This window comes from Phoxinus phoxinus, assembly GCF_949152265.1.
Source record: "Phoxinus phoxinus genome assembly, chromosome: 16".
Taxonomy (NCBI): Eukaryota; Metazoa; Chordata; class Actinopteri; order Cypriniformes; family Leuciscidae; genus Phoxinus; species Phoxinus phoxinus.
The window spans coordinates 12,561,294-12,579,417 of record NC_136891.1 but is presented as its reverse complement, the minus strand read 5'-3'; the positions used below and the strand labels follow the sequence as shown (position 1 = coordinate 12,579,417).

At 40.1% G+C, this 18,124-nt stretch overlaps 1 protein-coding gene across 2 annotated transcripts in view; it reads right to left on the bottom strand.

The window, feature by feature from the left end:
• med23 (mediator complex subunit 23) overlaps positions 1-17,205 on the bottom strand; it is a 66,219-nt gene extending 49,014 nt beyond the window's left edge. Inside the window, exons 1-11 of one of the 2 annotated variants that reach the window (XM_079638945.1) lie at positions 16,600-16,799; positions 16,435-16,466; positions 16,252-16,339; positions 15,493-15,617; positions 14,848-14,959; positions 11,448-11,546; positions 11,271-11,372; positions 10,173-10,242; positions 9,949-10,061; positions 4,907-5,002; positions 4,313-4,330 (exon numbers count right to left, since the gene is read on the bottom strand). In XM_079638945.1, the coding sequence (XP_079495071.1) occupies positions 4,313-4,330; positions 4,907-5,002; positions 9,949-10,061; positions 10,173-10,242; positions 11,271-11,372; positions 11,448-11,546; positions 14,848-14,959; positions 15,493-15,617; positions 16,252-16,339; positions 16,435-16,466; positions 16,600-16,650 (906 nt within the window). In that variant the 5' untranslated portion in view covers positions 16,651-16,799. Of the gene's footprint in view, positions 1-4,312; positions 4,331-4,906; positions 5,003-9,948; positions 10,062-10,172; positions 10,243-11,270; positions 11,373-11,447; positions 11,547-14,847; positions 14,960-15,492; positions 15,618-16,251; positions 16,340-16,434; positions 16,467-16,599 lie in introns of both variants that reach the window. The other variant, XM_079638946.1, reaches the window with a different exon arrangement.
• Between the last annotated feature and the right edge of the window lie 919 nt (positions 17,206-18,124).

The following is an 18,124-nucleotide window of genomic DNA, read 5'->3' as shown; positions in this document are numbered from 1 at the left end:
GCTGATTTCTCATGGCTGTAAGCAGGGTTGGAGTCACTCTGTCCACTCAAAGTTTTCAGTCACGCGACTGGAGGGCAAAACATCCATTAAACTGCAACACAGGACTGTCAATTTTCCATCTCAAAAGAACAAAAACAAAAATATGTGAACAAACTGCATTTTGTGCACTTGTGATCCACATTTTTTTTTTTTTTTTTTATTCATTTTTTAGCTGACGCTTTTATCCAAAGCGACTTACAATTGCTATATATGTCAGAGGTCGCACGCCTCTGGAGCAACTAGGGGTTAAGTGTCTTGCTCAGGGACACATTGGTGTCTCACAGTGGATTCGAACCCGGGTCTCTCACACCATAGGCATGTGTCTTATCCATTGCGCCATCACCACCCCACATACAGCACATGCTGCAGTGTTTCAATCACTAAAAACAGCAGGACGCTCTAAAGCGCTTAATGTGAAAAACACTTAAAGTGATATTAGAAGTGATATCCGAAGATCAAATTCAGTGTACACCTTGATGATGCACACTATATACAGGCAAGCAGATGTGTGTTGTGTTTATATTCAGGGTTCATTTGCTCGCCTATATACAGTGTGCATCATTCATAAGGTGTGTACTGAATTGGATCTTTTAATAACACTGTCTTATTACATTAATACTTGGTAAAAATGACTGGTGGTCAATTGTTTTGCTCTCCAGGAGGGAAAATAAGGGTGTGACGTGAAAACTTTGAATCTCTGGGGTTTTGCACTCCCTTTTTCAGTGTGTACGCCTTCTAATCTGTGCTTTTATTCCTAATATCTGACCAAATTTGTCTTAAGCAAATGAGCTAAACTAAATAAGCAGCTATTCCCCAACCCAGGGACAGTTACAGACCATCTGCACATGATAAACATGAGCTGCTGTATTGACTGAACACACAGAGCATATTCAACACGGCCTCACGACAGTCACAGGAGATGGACAAACACAAATGGGACACGCTTCACAGCAAACACACACACACACACCACTGAAAGCATGGCGTGAAGATGCTCACAGAAGCCCTGATCGCGAGGGAAGCTGCAGTGCATCTGCAGGACAGTGACGCCCCCTGGTGCTGGCGGGACAGAAGTGCACCAGGAACATGTTAGGGATGATCTGATCCCTCTGTTCCCATAATGCACTGCGGCTTCCCTGTAAGAGGCATGCAGGGACTGATCTATCAGCGGCGCTGGGTGTGTCTGCTCATCCGTCAATGCTTTACTGATGCTGTTTGTTTGCCATGTTTAAAGACCCCATGAAATGGAAGAGTTGTCTCCACTGTATTTACTATTGAAACAGGAAGGCAGGATCCACTCACTTTGTCCCTGTAGTCAATAATTGTATCCCTTAAAACTCTCTCTTTGATCACCAAAATGATGTTTTCCTTGAATAAAATGTCTTCATGCCTTAAAAATAAAATAGCTTGAATGTAACTCTACACCCTTGCCTGATTTAGTATAGTATAGCATTTAGTATCAGGGGCTGTTTACACCTGGCCACTTCATGCGTTTTCTGTGTTGGGATAGCTATCCGATCGTGAAGAGACCAGGTGTAAATGCCCTACGAAACGGATTTGAATTGATCGCTCAAACCACTTCAGGAGGAGGTCTGGGCCACATTACAGACGAAACTGGACAAGTGTAAATGCATCTGGTTGTTGAAAGTAACTTCATAAAAGAGCATTCTGCTTGTATTAAGTCCAGGACAATCCAATAAAATATGTTTGACAGATAAGGGAATCTTACACAACATGCATAAAGTTGGGTCTTCACCTTTAAGCAAAAAAGCATGGGTCAAACTTGTGTGACCCATACGAAATCTGGTGTAGACTGCTCGATCAAGTCTAGTTTTAAGAGTGATAAAAAGTCTGTTTGTAATTTCCGGATGAGTTTCCTACAACTTTTTATTCTTGCACATATTCCACTCTTCTTGCCACTTATTTAATATGTATCGATTAATAATCGGTCCGATATCTCCAATCGGATCAACGTGTGATCGTCAACGAGTGGATCTCTGAGCTGAGTGAGTGAGTGGAGGCGGGGCTCATTTGCATATTCATAGAACCGCGTATACTAAATGAGGCAAGGGTGTCGAGTTACATTCAAGATATTTTAAGGCATGAAGACATTTTTTTCAAAGGAAAAATCACAAATTTCATTTTGGTGATCAAAGATGAGTTTTAAGGGATAACATTATTGACTTACACTCAACTACACTCACACATAGCATTCATTTAATTCCCTACCTGATCATGTGGCATTAATAGTTAAGGGGAGGGACATTCTTGTTTTAAAGAGCATTTCATTGGACAAGCATTTGCATAAACCCCTGTGATGTCCTCAATATATATTTAGTCTGCTTTCCAGGAAGAATTTTTTTAAAAATTTAAAACGTGCATGTCTGCTAAAACATATTTTGTCACGGTCTGTGAGTCTATCACCGTATAGATGAGCTCAAAAGCAATAGACTAAAAGGCACAAATCTCTGGATTTTATTTCATGGGGACTTGATGAAGGTCAGCTGGTGCACGGATGCTAATTATCATCTCGAGGAGAGGCGTTTCCCTGCGTGTGGGACTGAACCGTCTGCATTGAGCAGCACACAACACCCAGAGAGAGCCGATAAACAGCAGCAGGACACACAATGGACAACAGCACACACACACACAGCATGCGCCGATCAGGGCTTGAAATTAACAGATTGTCTTCATTCTCAGGTACGCTTTATCGTCCCTGAAAGAGGGACAGTGATGTGTGCGTTTGGCCCTGACGGCTCACCTACACCGGGTTTCCACATGAACTACTGTTAGTGCAGGGTGACCGTTCACCAAAAACCATCATCATTTACTCACGCTCCTGTGGAACACAAACGTCTCAGAGTAATGTTTCATCTCCAAACAATGGGAAGTCAATGGTCACCAAAACTGTTTGGTTCCCAAAGTTCTTTTTTTATGTTCCACAGAAGAAAGTCGTAGAGGTTTGAATGACATGAGGGCGAGTAAATGATGACAGAATGACCATTTTTGGGTGAACGATCGCTTTAACGTTTATAAATTCATCATTTGGTTTTGTCATTTCTTATCTAATGATGGGAGGTTAAGGGTCAGTCTCAGGAAAAGGCACCATGACTTCCTGCTGATGTAATTAACATAATCATCACACTTATCAACAGACGAAAATCTTGTTTAGAGTGGAGTGTAAAAGAAAAGTATTAAATGTTTGTTTGTTTCTAAATCTGAATATGAGTCATTACAAGGCGCAATACACAAAAAGAAGAGTGGAAATGGAAAGAATTTTAAACCGAATTTTTCCTATATTTTCTTTTGAGAAATTAAGATATTTTCCTATGTAGATTATAGTGTATTTTTCTCTTCAAAAGATGATTTTCTTTGAGGAGGCAACACTCAAACTCAAGTTTCTCTGTCGTCATCAGTATTTTGATTAAATACACTCTTTCTCTCTATAGGCTCAAGGGTTTAAAATAAATGTGCCGTTTACTAGTTAAGCTGTTATTAGAAATGTTTACACTGATCTTCAACCCTAAGACATTCTGAATGGGTTTTTAATTATGCATGAGCTAGCTATTAATTACAATGTGAGATTTATAACAAGGCACTTTCAGAAACTCACATAACTCATAAATAATGAATGCTAGCCTAATGGGCATGTGTTAGTGGTGATAGCAATGCTCTTCCCACATGTAGTGGTTTAGGGAATGGGTGTAACGGCACACAAAACATGACGGTTTGGTACGTACCTCGATTCTGAAGTCACAGTTCAACGTGTCTTCAGGACAGTAGGGGAAATTAACCAAACCCTGCCTTTTTATTTATTAAACAGTGGTTTACTGAACAAACTAAGTCTGCCTTTAAATAAAAATATATTATAACGCTGGAATATTTGAGCTTCAATGGCGCCGTTTCCTGTGAATGACCCACATACTACAACAGCTTAAAAGCTTTCTCTGATCTAAAAATCGAAACAGTAAGAAGTGTGAATCCAGTTGCATCACTGTTCGTTTGTTAAATAAAAGCTTCACTTTTGGGAAAGAGGGAAAGCAGTTTGGCTGAAAGTGCAGAAGACTGTTGTGGAAAAGCTGATGAATTTCTCGGTCAGCCTTTCAAATGCTCTAATAATTGCTCGTGGCAGTCAGTAATTTCAAGCCCTACGTTTATAGTCTTGAGGTTGTTCTTCTTCAATCATAATTAGATGGAATCGTTTGGGGTCTGGCTATGAGGAAGCTTCCAGAGTCTGGTTAGTCACAATACAACAGTAAGATTGTGAACATACCTGAGCAATGTTCAAGGTCTAGAGCATTGGAGGAGGAAGAGGAGGAGGAGGAGGAGGAGGAGGAGGAGGAGGAGGATGGGCGGGGCAAGACAGGACAGAAAAAAAATAAAGGAAGAAAAAAAAGAAAACACAAATACAGTGACTAGGAGGCCAGCTCCAAGTAACCCTGTCAGTCAAGCCAAACCACACCCCCAGAGACAGGTACGAGAGAGACAGGTGGGGCGTACTCCCTGCCAGACCACAGAGGAGAGAGAGAGACAGAGACAGAGACAGAGACAGAGAGAGAGAGAGAGAGAGAGAGAGAGAGAGAGAGAGAGAGAGAGAGAGAGAGAGAGAGAGAGTTTGGCAGGGAGTATTGTGTCGTTCAGGTCCTGTGGGAGGGAGTGTGGGACTACTCAAACTACAAGCAGCTGATCTCTCCACGCCTCTGCGTCAGCCTCTCATCACAGAGAAGGGGATGGACATGCGAGGCAGAGGAGGGAGAGAGAGCCCTGCGAGAGACAGACAGAGAGAGAGAGAGAGAGAGAGAGAGAGAGAGAGAGAGAGAGAGAGAGAGAGAGAGAGAGAGAGAGAGAGAGAGAGAGAGAGCGGCACCTGCTTGTTGAGGCCCAGCATGTTGCAGACCATGTCTCTGGAATAGGGCTGCTCCAGCACATACCTCAGCAGACCCGTCTGCGGCTCGAACAGGTCCTGCGCAGACACACACCACATTTACACACATATACAGGGTGTCCGCAGGCGGATTCATTCAGATTTTAAGGGTTAGTTTACCAAAAAATGTAATTTCTGTCACTAATTTCTTACCCTCATGTATGTTTCAAATATAGATTGTATCAGTTACACATATATCATATTTTAAATGAATGAAAGCATAAGCATTTATAAAAAATTTAAAAAAAGGGTTTACGGCCAAAACGTGAAGTTTACCAATAATTTCATTTGTGCAGGTCTTATAAAACCTTAAAGGGATAGTTCATCCAAAAATTAAAATTTCTGTCATTCATTTCTCACCCTCATGTCGTTTCAAACCCGTAAGACCTTCGTTCATTAGAACACAAATGAAGATATTTTTGATGAAATCCGAGCACTGCAAACCTTCAAGGCCCAGAAAGGTAGTAAAGACATCGTTAAAATAGTCCATGTGACTCCAGTGGCTTTAATTATGGAATTAATTATTGGATTAATTATTGGAATTAATGACAGAAACTTCATTTTTGGATGAACTAACCCTTTAAACCTACAATATGTAAGATTTTTGTAATAAAATAACCAAAAATCACTTTTGCTGCAGTTGTGTACTTACAATATGCCAAAAGTTCCCAAAGATTTTTAATTTCAGAGAAATTCCCATTTTAAATAATTGCCGTCCCGGAAAACTTGTCGCCTATCAATGACGTAATATCCGCAGTATCCCTGGTATCCGCTTGTACTGTCATAGTAACCATGGCGACAGACGTGACCAACTGCGTAGTGTGTAACGTCTAACGGCACGCTGTTCTTGTTTCGTTTAAACATTATGGATCATGGCAAGCAGACTTTGGGACAAAAGGAGAACTAAAACCAGGATCAATATCAGCGTGGCGTTTTCGAGATGCTGAGAGCTAGCGTCCGCGACTAACTTTGACTCGACAGAGACGTCGCTCTTACATGTACTTTGATTAGTTTTATGTACATTTGCTCACCTGTCTAATAATGTTATATAGCTCAACATGATGAAATGTTAGAATATGATCTGTATGTTATTCTAATGTTGATCTAGCTGACTGCTGGTCACATACAGACAAACTAACACACAGAATAAAATTATAACTTTCACCACACTCAAATGCAGTTTAGTGTGATAGTGTAGAGCAAGTGAAACAGCGCTGCATTACCTCACAAGTATCATTCGTCTAATAAACTGACCTGTGCGAGTATTAATACAGCACTTGCGGGTAGTTCGGTAGAATGAAATGTCCTTATTCCTTTATATCAGCGGGACTCGCGTGTGGCGCTGATATCTGTCTCTCACTAGCAATCACGCCCTGCTTAATACCACAGTCATGATAAAAACATCAATATATTCACTCATCCATAAACATTATTACATGACAAGTTCCATAATTCTGCAGGAAATTTTGCGTCATCAAACTACGCCTTTGTTATTGTAAGAGGTTAGCGCCCCCTAGCGGCAATTTTTTTTTACACACAAATGAAGTTATTGGTTAACCTTCTGGCCTTATGGCCTAAATGGCCTTAAACCCATTTTTTTTTTTTTATAAATGATTATGCTTGTATTCAATTTAAATATGATATGTGTTACTGGTACAATCTTTATTTGAAACATCACGTTACTTTCAAAAGGTGATTTGCTCTATTGTGATCACTACCGAGTGATCACAATAGAGTGTTTATATCTGTATTTTAGTGTTTTTATTATTTTTGACATAGTATACAAAATAATTTTTCAATAAAAGAAAGAAAACTTATACGACTACTAATTCCCCTTTCACCTCACCCCTTCCAGATCCCAAACCATTGCACTACGGGACAATGAGCAATATCTAAATAATCAGGGATAAAATAAAATTCATACACAAAAGACAAATGAAATGGCATTAATGATAACACCCAAAATAGTTGCTGCAGATTAGGTAACCAAAAAGTTCTTGACTGTAGAAATCCAATTTTCCCACATCGACAAAGTCCTAGGGTTGGCATGATTGGACCGTGCAGATGACAGCTCCAGGTATAATATCTCCATTAAAGAATGTAGCCAATGTTTAATAGAAAGATCATGCGGAGGTTTCCATCATTGAACGAGTAGCTTCTTTGCAGTGGTCATGGCAGCTAGCCAGAATTTTCGTACCTTCTGAGTGTTTATATCTGAACTATAAACTTTTATCCAGTACTTCTGTGATAATGTGAGTTACTGTAAGTATTAAATAATGATACTGTGATGTTGAAAAGACTGTTAGTGAAGCGGTTTCATATCTATACATGACGACTGCTCTCTCTGGATTAGATCTGAATGTTCGCTGGGATCGCACTTGTCTAAGCTTTAATAGACAGAGAGCCGAATCACTGTCATTTAGAAATAAGATCATGTGGGTGTTTGAATCGAGATTGCCATCTTTTAATAATTAATCGTGCAAGCTCTAGTTCACACAAAAAAAAAAAAGTTATGTAGTTCTTGTATTATTTCAGATTGCAATAGACCAATTTCGAGCCGACGTCACGGCGCTAGCTGGAGGCAGAACAAAGGGAAAACTGGAGGCGGCCAATACAAACCAGCACAGATTCAGATACATAAGGAGCTTAAATTGTTATTATTATTAAATGTCATCTTGTTGTATTGTTGTGTTCTAGAATCGACGGAGTACAGCCTCCAATTTTAAATTTGATCGCATAATGTTTTCTAAATGATTGTGATTATTTGTGAATCATCTATGATTGTTGTTTTGATTGATTGTGACTAGACTTTTTGAAGAACCTGGTAAGACAGGGTAATCAAATACATAGTTAAAAAATTAATATGAATATCTGGAATTTTTATTTCTAGAAAATATTCACATAATTAAAATTGCACCGTAATGTCACTCTTTACATTGTTGTCTTCTGGCATTGGCGCTGGCTCGGCAGAACTGCGGATCGTACCACACAAGTCTTGTACGTGACCATTCAGCACATAGTTATATAGTTATAGGCATCTAAAGATTTATATGCCCTCAGTTTCTCTTTACGCTCGGTTTCTCTATCGGGTAGGTGTAGACGTCAGGCTTCTCAACCGGAGGTAGCATTAACGTTAATCCTGTCAGATCATCCTACCATTGAGTGAGCGTGAACGGGTCAGACAATCTGGTTCCGTCCGTTAAAATTAAATTCATTTTAACTTTCCAAATAACAATCGCGGTCCTGGACAGTGAGTGACCTTGCACATTAAGATAAAATCGGATTTTCTCCAGTCATTGTTAAAAAACAAGCTAACAAAACTTGCAAACTAACGTTAGTGAAGCGGCCAGAAGGATTGTTCTGCCACCACCTAAGCTCCGCCCACAAAAAAAAGTCACCATGTTTACTAACTGAAAAGGGGTCTATATATATTGCAAAAAAAGTGTTTAGACAGAGAGACAAATCAATGTCATTTAGGAATAAGATCATGTGGGTGTTTGAATCGAGATCGCTATCTTTTATATATATATAAAATATATATATATTTTTTTTTAAATCGAGTACTCAACTTTAATCGAGGAATCGTTACAAGCCCTACTACATATATCGCAAAAAAATGTTTTCGTTTTTTTCTTATACCAAGCAGCCCTAATGAAAACATCCTTTTCTTTAGAAATCATGTGCACTGATCAATCAGTCCGGGATCTTTGTGCTGTGATTTCTGAGTTATTTGGATTCAACTGTCGGTTCTTATGTGAGATTCATGAAGACAATGTGTCGGCCTGTCATCTACACATGCAGCAGTGAGTTACTCAGTTGATTTTTACAACGAAAATTAACCAAACCCTGAACTTACTTAAACTGGACAATGACTTTCTTTATATATATATATATATATATATATATATAACATATCTAGGGCTGTAGCTATCGATTATTTTAGTAATCGAGTATTCTAGGGATTATTCCATCAATTAATTGGATAGCAAATTTGTGGAAATAAAAATAGATCCAAGATAACAACAGCTTTTAAAATGACTTAAAAAAACAAATACACATAGAAAATACACTTTACAATATGGTTCATTAGTTAACTACCTTAATTTTTTTTAAATGATAAATGCCTTAGAACACCTTAGTTTTTTTAAAATTATGGTAACACTTTACAATAAGGTTCATTAGTTAACATTAGTTAACTACATTAGTTAACATTAACAAATAATGAACTGCACTTATACAGCATTTATTCATCTTTGTTAATGTTCATTTCAACATTTACTAATACTTTATTAAAATCTTGTTAACATGAGTTAATGCACTGTGAACTAACATGAACAAACAATGAACAGCTTTATTCATATTAACTAACATTAACAAAGATTAATAAATACTGTAACAAATGTATTGCTCATTGTTAGTTCATGTTAGTTAATACATTAACTAATGTTTAATAAATGAACCTTATTGTAAAGTGTTACCAAAATTATTAATGCCTGTTACTCGACACGGGTAAATTGCAATCGAGTTTTTTTTTTTTTTTTAAATCGAGTACTCAACTTTAATCGAGGAATCGTTACAAGCCCTACTACATATATCGCAAAAAAATGTTTTCGTTTTTTTCTTATACCAAGCAGCCCTAATGAAAACATCCTTTTCTTTAGAAATCATGTGCACTGATCAATCAGTCCGGGATCTTTGTGCTGTGATTTCTGAGTTATTTGGATTCAACTGTCGGTTCTTATGTGAGATTCATGAAGACAATGTGTCGGCCTGTCATCTACACATGCAGCAGTGAGTTACTCAGTTGATTTTTACAACGAAAATTAACCAAACCCTGAACTTACTTAAACTGGACAATGACTTTCTTCTAGAACTGCTGTACAGCCGAAACAATCTTGGCTGCATTATTTTCCTATTATCACTGTAAGGCTGCTTTAAACGATCTGTACTGTAAAGATACAGGTGAGTTGAGTCAGGAGCAGTACCTTATCGTAGGGCAGCATTCCCCTCAGGGGGAACCGCAGCGTGCTGGGGTCCAGCTTCCACGAGTTACAGATCGCCCCAGAGTTATTGACCACCGGCAGGAGACTGCAGCGCCCTAAAACACACACACACACACACACGTTAAACATGAGACAGACTGCCTCAGGGGCTTATGGGATATGAACGACACGACACTGTGAGATGAAGACGAGTGAATGCGTCTTACCACAGATGGAGTTAATACGGGCGGTCGGTCTGAAACTATCGACAAAGTCAGATATCAGGCTGCCCAACAGCTGAAAAGAAGCACAAATTGCTTTAATTTGGTGAAGAATAACTGAGAACAAGTCAACAGCTCCATCGGTCTACATCCAGGGCCAGATTTACTAACAGCTTGCTCCAGTGCAAACCTTCTTTTGCCATTAAAAAATGACTGTCAGGATTTACTAAATACACGCAGTGAGAAACTAGTGATAAAAGGCATTGACATGGTTATTTTTGTGGCTAAACCTTATTGCATGCGTTAAAGACGGCTTTTCAGTCCACAAATCACCAACATTCACCATGGATTTAATGTCGTAACGCTAACTGTAACCATGGTATTGTGGCAGAAATACTCGTTTTTTTTTAAACGTTTTTACATTATTCATAATGCACAACCTTTTGAGAGAGAATTGCAAGAACATTTCAAGGATTTTAAAGCTCAAAATATGATCCAATTTTAATGTTCTTTTTATGATTTGTAAAAAAAAACTTTTAAAGATGAAGGAAAACTAACACTTAATGGCAAACAAACAAGAAAATAGCTCTATAACCAGTAGATGGCGGCAGAGGAACACTGATTGATTATTAGCGATTTCCACTGCATAATATATGGAAAAGTAGGAAGTCACAAAGTCTCATGTAAAACAAATACTTTTCTTCAAATTGTGACTGAATTACACAGAAAGAAAGTAAAGAGAGCTCCTTTTATAATCACTGACGCTGTCGGTCAGTTCAGAATAATAAATTTAATAAGGGTAGAATATTTTAAAAAGTTACTTTTATCTGCATATCAATTCTAGCTTAGTTCTTCACTATTACATTTCCAATAAACAAACATGTAGTATTATTAGTAATTGCACTTATTAAATGCAAAACAATAGTACTTTTATGATTAAATTAACTTTATCATCAATTTTACCCCAGTGCTACTGCTCTCAAATGTTAGACTGGAGCTCAGTGTGTACTTTCCACTCTTGTCTGCGCTTTTATGGGATTGCGGTCTCACGTTAATATGCCCTGTTTAGTAAATCTGTCCCAAGAGTCTGCAGGCGTGTGTTACCCAGTGTGAGAGCAAGCCCTCTGGATACAGCTTCCTGATCTCGGTCACAGCGAAGTACGCGGGCAGCAGACAAGCGTTGCGGTCCAGTATGTACTCCACCACCTTCACACAGGACAATTATTCACAACCAGCAAACACTAGACTAGAGTATCATGATCTGTGTGGATTCACACGTACTTCTCGTGCCGCTAGCAGCTGCTGAACCACAGCCGAGCTCACGAAGCTGGGGACGGTCTGAATCTTGTCCAACACGGCCTTCAGTAGATCCCTGACGCCCTGAAACACACACACACACACACACACACACACACACACACACACACACACACACACACACACACACACACACACACACACACACACACACACACACACACACACACACACACACACACACACACACACACACACACACACAGAGTGAGATTATAAAGTGGGGGCCACAGGACAGCGCTGGGGGCCCGTGGAGACGCTTAGAGGAAAAACTATGTAAAAAATTAATGAATGCTTTTGATTTAAATAAATATAATGTTGATTTGAATACTTTAATAATTGAAAAATATCAGAATAAATAAATATGCGCTTTCAACACATTTCCATTCCAACACATTATATATTAATATAATACATTATGTAAGGGATGACGTGCAGCAGTAAATCAGAGCGGTGAGTAAATACAGAACTAAATTTACAGAACTTTCAACATAACACATGTCTTAAACAGAAAAGGAGGAAGAACAGTCTGATCCTGTGAGAGATTCAAATCAAACAGGCTAGTAAAGAAAACAACAACAGTCTGCTGTGATTGGTCTACTCTGCTCTGATTGGTCAGATGGCACAGTCTGCTGTGATTGGTCTACTCTGCTCTGATTGGTCAGATGGCACAGTCTGCTGTGATTGGTCTACTCTACTTTGATTGGTCAGATGACCCAGTCTGTTGTGATTGGTCAGATGGCACAGTCTGCTGTGATTGGTCTACTCTACTTTGATTGGTCAGATGGCTCAGTCTGTTCTGATTGGTCAGAAACCAAACAGTCGGTAGCATATCTGAATTTCAGCTCTTGATACACAGTGATACTAGATCAGTATCAGACAGGGTTCTGCCCTGGCAGCTTTGTCTGTGTTGTCTCTGTTTCATGTCTCGATGTTTGTGTTGTGCTTTAACATATGGCTCTGTCTTTGTTTGTGTTGGCCATGTGCTCCTCCTTGTTTCCCAGTACCACGCCCTCTTGTCTAGTTGAGTCCTTGTTTGTCTGAGTGTTGTCACCTGTTCCTCATGTTCTCTGCTCCCTTGTTGAGTCCTCGTTTTCCTGAGTGTGTTCACCTGTTCCTTGTCTAAGTGTGTTCACCTGTTCCTTGTCTGAGTGTGTTCACCTGTTCCTCTTGTTCTCAGCTCCCTATATGCACGTGTTCTCTTGCCCTCATGTTCTGCCAGTTTGTTACATTGTTTGTTTGACGGTCTACTGTAGCTTACTTTAGTCTCTTCTTGTCTAGTCTCGTCCTGTGCTTGCTGTGTCTTTTGTCTTCCCTTGTTTGTCCTCCAAGCTGAGCTTCCCTGGCCGCTTACACCATCAGCCAAGCAGCAAGAAAGTCTCTTGCTGGCATTCTGTGTCTACTATCCCTCCTACTATCAATCCTGGGCTGGATTCAGCGGTCGCTCTCTCAGCCTGCATGTCGTTGTGCCTCATCCCTGCCTACTGTTTGGACTGTTCACCTCCTCTCCCTCACAATATCCTGTCTTGTTTGATGTCTTTCAAATAACCCCGATCACTAATTTCTGAATTTGAGTCCTCCCTCATAGACCCGTAACAGATATGAACAGTAAAGATGGCGTCGGTTTTATCGTATCAATCTCATCAAAGTGGATTTGATTTGGCAGCAGAAAACGGCGTCTTCTCGACATGAACAACACGAACCAAACTCTTCCAGTCTCAGATAAACTACAGTGTTTGAGGGGCAAAGCAGATGCTGTTCTCGTTCAGCCAATGGAGACCAGAGGCTGGCATTATGCAGATTACTTACAAACCTACGCAGCATTGCTTCAGAATCACTTCAGAGTCAGAGTGGCTTCCTTCTTTTGGGAGACAGTAACTCCACTTGACACTTTGCAGACTTTTTACATTCAGAAACAGCTGTATTACACGCAACATGAAAGGTCATCTTGGCTGCATTAACACTGCAGGTCTTGATGCCCAATTCCGATTTACTGACTATATCCGATTTTTTTGACGACCCGCTTACATCATCTTTTAAAAGTGACCCGTATCCGATATTTGCATTTACACTATACACTGCAGAAACAACCCAATGTAGACGTTCTGACCCGGAAAATTAAGTAAAACAGCACGATATGTCAAGTAATAAAAATAACATTCTGATTCATTTCGGGTGGGTCGCAGGTGGATATGATAAATCATTATTAACGAAAATATTAACTACATTCTCTAAAATATGAGCATGTTCCATTCCAATTTAAGTTTCAAGGAAGTAAAGCCTGTTTATGCCATTAAGAAAATGAAATTCTGTCAAATAAATTTTGTTTTAAAGAAATGTTCATTTAAAAGCAGCGCTCATTTATCAGTGTATTATACCAGAGATGCGCGCATCAACCGTCGCCGACGCCGAGTCCGCCGTTGAAGGTGATGATAATTAATTTATCCTCACGCGTTACAACACATAAGAATAATAGTAATTTGACCATCGGGTGCGGATACTTAAATCAGAGAAAATTATTGGTGCGGGTGAGAGGCGGGTGGATGATTTGCTTTTGGCTGCGCATTCGGGTGACGTTGGAGCTCATCCGTACATCTCTAATATTCAGTGTTTTACTTTCCGCACTATTTTCAAAGGTCAGCAAAACATTGGTCTCGTAAGGCGGAGAAAAACTCCACTGTGTTGAGGCCTTCGTCCTCTATCGCGCCATTGATAAGTCGATCACATTTACATTACATTAACGCATTTGGCAGACGCTTTTATCCAAAGCAACTTACATTGCATTCAAGGTACACATTTTACATTTTGTCAGTTCTTGCTTTCCCTGGGAATCGAACCCATGACCTTGGCGTTGCTAGCGCCAACACTCTACTGTATGAGCTACAGGAAAGCCTGAGTTGACGTCCCCTTTTTAATGACGTACGACTCGCATTTACTGGGGAAAATCCGATTTGTCTGCTTACATGGCACACGCAAATGCACGTATTCGGTTCATATCCGATTTCTTTCCACATATGAGTGAGGCCTGAAACCGATCTGAGAAAATCAGAATCCATGTGCTTTTTTCCTGCTTACACGTTCGCCGGTCATATCCAATCTGTGCCACATGAGAGGAAAAAATCGGAATTGGGTCACTTGAACCATGCAGTGTAAATGGGATTAACATTATTACTTTCTGTAAAGCTGCTTTGAAATAATGTGTATTGTGAAAAACACTACACAATTAAAATTGACTTGACTTGAATGTCAATCTATTAATTCATAAACGCACGTTTGCTGTAAAGCAACGGAACAATACAAAATATCACAGGTTTCAGTTTTCAACAGATTCCAGCTCATGGATATGTTTAGTTTATCTTTTCACCTTGTAGTCGACTCCTCCAATGATTTTGCGGATGAGTTTGAAGGTCAAAGCCCAGAGTTGAGTCCTCTCCCACTCCAGACTGTCCGAGCCGATCAGAGCCTGACACACCATTCTGCAGGAACACCGACACACAGTCACATGACCCGAAACTCTGGAGGTCTGGCACTCGACCCAAGCCCGATGGGAACTGTAAACTGTCCTGTGACTTCAGGTTTGTGTTGAGTTCTGGTTTATAACTAATGAATAAAGGATTTACTACTACAAACACTCTGTGTAAACTCACACACACACAGAGAGCTTGTCATCTATGTGTACTAAAATCGGTGGATTTAAAAAAAAAAAAAAAATTCAGTACTATTATGGTGTTCATGCCACCTGAGAGTTAGGCAGTAAATAGATACTTACTATGCAAATACATATTTCCATTTATACAGTTACAGTGTACAATGTACACATCTGAACAAAAGTCCTCTGATCTAGATGTATATTACTTTAAGAAAAAAATAATTAAACTTACTTTACTATTTTATGTTCTTCCTATTCTCTTGTGTTATATATGTATGCATGTAACCAGAGCTCATGGAAACCACAACACATTGCGCACGTGTGTGTGTGTGTGTGTGTGTAGCTGGTTGTGGTTGTGACCTGGGAGGCAGGAGGCTAGTCTCCACCGCCATGGCCAGACAGTCGTAGAGGAAGGCGATGCGTTTGGGGCTGTGCTGACCATGAATGAAGCGGACGATCCACTGCACACACTGATCATGTGACTCCTGCAGTGACAGCACACACGTCACATTAAACACAATCTCTCTGCCGCATCTGTTCTAACTGGCCAGCAAAATGACTTAATAGGAAAAAAATTATACAATGGACACATTCCCACAGTTAATAACAGCATAAATCTTTGTTAATCTAAGTTTAAAGTCACCATGAAATCGAAATTGACAATACTTATTTAATGTTGCCGTGTTTACTCTAAATCATTTATGGTGCATTTCATTGTTTTAAATCATTGTAAAAATGTTCCTGGTAATCTTGAATCAGAATAAGTTCCTCTTGCAGCATCTCGTCTCTTGTCTGATGACGAGGCGGGGCTATTACCTGTCAATCACACAAGATTCACCAATAGCAAACCACAACTATCCAATCAATTCCCCACAGACACAATCAAGCCCCGCCCACATGTGCTCTTGATCCTGAAGCGTTTCACTCATATACGACACAAGAGAAAAGACTAGCGTAACTAGTTATTCTGATTCAAAATTACAAGACACATGATTTTAAAACAAAGATGTACACCGATAAATCATTCAGAACAGACACTGCAATATCCCAGGGCAGGGACAGGACTAACATCACAGAGCTGAACTAACACTATAACCAGAGGAATGAGTGTAAGCTGACCTGAGGCAGGCTGATCCAGTACTGTCTGAAGGCTCCTAAACAGCTCAGGAGTTTGGTCCTCTCATCCTCCGCACTGTCCATGAACATGCTGCACACACACACACACACACACACACACAGCTGACTCTCATCCCTTCACTGGCTACAGATCAGCGATAGTTTCAGACTTTATTATTTACTCACCCAGCAAACGCCTCTTCTATCACCTCAGTTTTCTGGTGTAACGTTAAACAAAACATTTGAAGGTTTAAAGTTCTTTTAAAATTATGTATTCGTTTAATAAGATAATTGTCTGCTCATACAGTAACAGTTATATGAAACAATCTTTTAATGAATGAAATGACCCACCACTACATCCTCAAAAATACTCTGCAGCTGACTTTCCATCGGGACCGCCATGATCTGAGGAGCTCGTCGCAGGACAGCGCTTCATAAACTTACATATCCATGTTATAGTGTGTTTGTGTTTATTGAATTAGCGCTGAACTGACGCTCTGATGAACAACAGAAAACCAGCGCCAGTGTCCAGAAACACCGGAAACTCGAGCACGCTGAAAATATTCCGGTGTGAACACACGATCACACGCAGCGATGGTTCCGGTTTCTGTTGAGCCTTCTCGGTCGAAAACAAAAAAACAAATCGATAAATCAATAAACAGGGCATCAATTCGTACTGAAGTCACAGGCGTTACAAAAAGTACAACAGTCGTTGTATTATTGCCTCTGTACAGAATGATTTATGCATCAAACCAGGAGTTAAACGTACAACTTTCTTTTTTAAATTAAATGTTTCTCCGTCCGTTAATTAAATTAACTCCGCCCGATGCGTTGTGCCTTCCGGTTTGCCCATCTCAATAAAAACCTGTGGGTGATGTCACATAGCACAACAGGCTTATGAGTGTACGATTAATGCACCGTTTCATACAGCGTGTGTGTGTGTGTGTGTGTGTGTGTGTGTGTGTGTGTGTGTGTGTGTGTTTTGCAGAATTCCTCAGCCAGTCCAGCCTCCTCGTCCACCAGGTGACAGGTCACGAGTCACGACCCAATCATGCCAAGGTGAAATGTTGCCTTGGCACATCTCCGCTGACTGCATCATCTACGCATTAGGATGCTTCCACAACGAATTGACTGCACAACATGACTTACTTCAAACTAAAGATTTGACTTTACATACAGCAAAAGCCTCTGCATCTATTGTGTCTCATTAGTTAATCCAGGCTCGACCTAAAAAAAACTTTAACCTTACAGTTCATTAAATAGTTTGTATAGAAAACCCTGGTCGTTGGCCCCGAGTAAGCCCCGATCAAGCCCCGGAAGTGACAGGGGAAACGCGACTGGCACTGGCACACACTATTAACAATGGCCTGTTCGACTTGAACCGGTGCTGCACACACCGATCGGTTTATGACATCAAAGGACAGCGAGAGCGACTGAAAAGCTGACACTATTGGTATGTGCCAATGGATAGTGGCATGTGTCACTGACATTATTGGCATGTGGATAGAGGCATGTGTCACTGACATTATTGGCATGTGCCAATGGATAGTGGCATGTGTCACTGACATTATTGGGATGTGCCAGTGGATAGTGGCATATGCCAGTAGATAGAGGCATGTGCCAATGGATAGTGGCATGTGTCACTGACATTATTGGGATGTGCCAGTGGATAGTGGCATATGCCAGTAGATAGAGGCATGTGCCAGTGGATAGTGGCATGTGTCACTGACATTATTGGCATGTCCCAGTAGATAGAGGCATGTGTCACTGACATTATTGGCATGTGCCAGTGGATAGTGGCATGTGTCACTCACTGACATTATTGGCATGTGCCAGTGGATAGAGGCATGTGTCACTGACATTATTGGCATGTGCC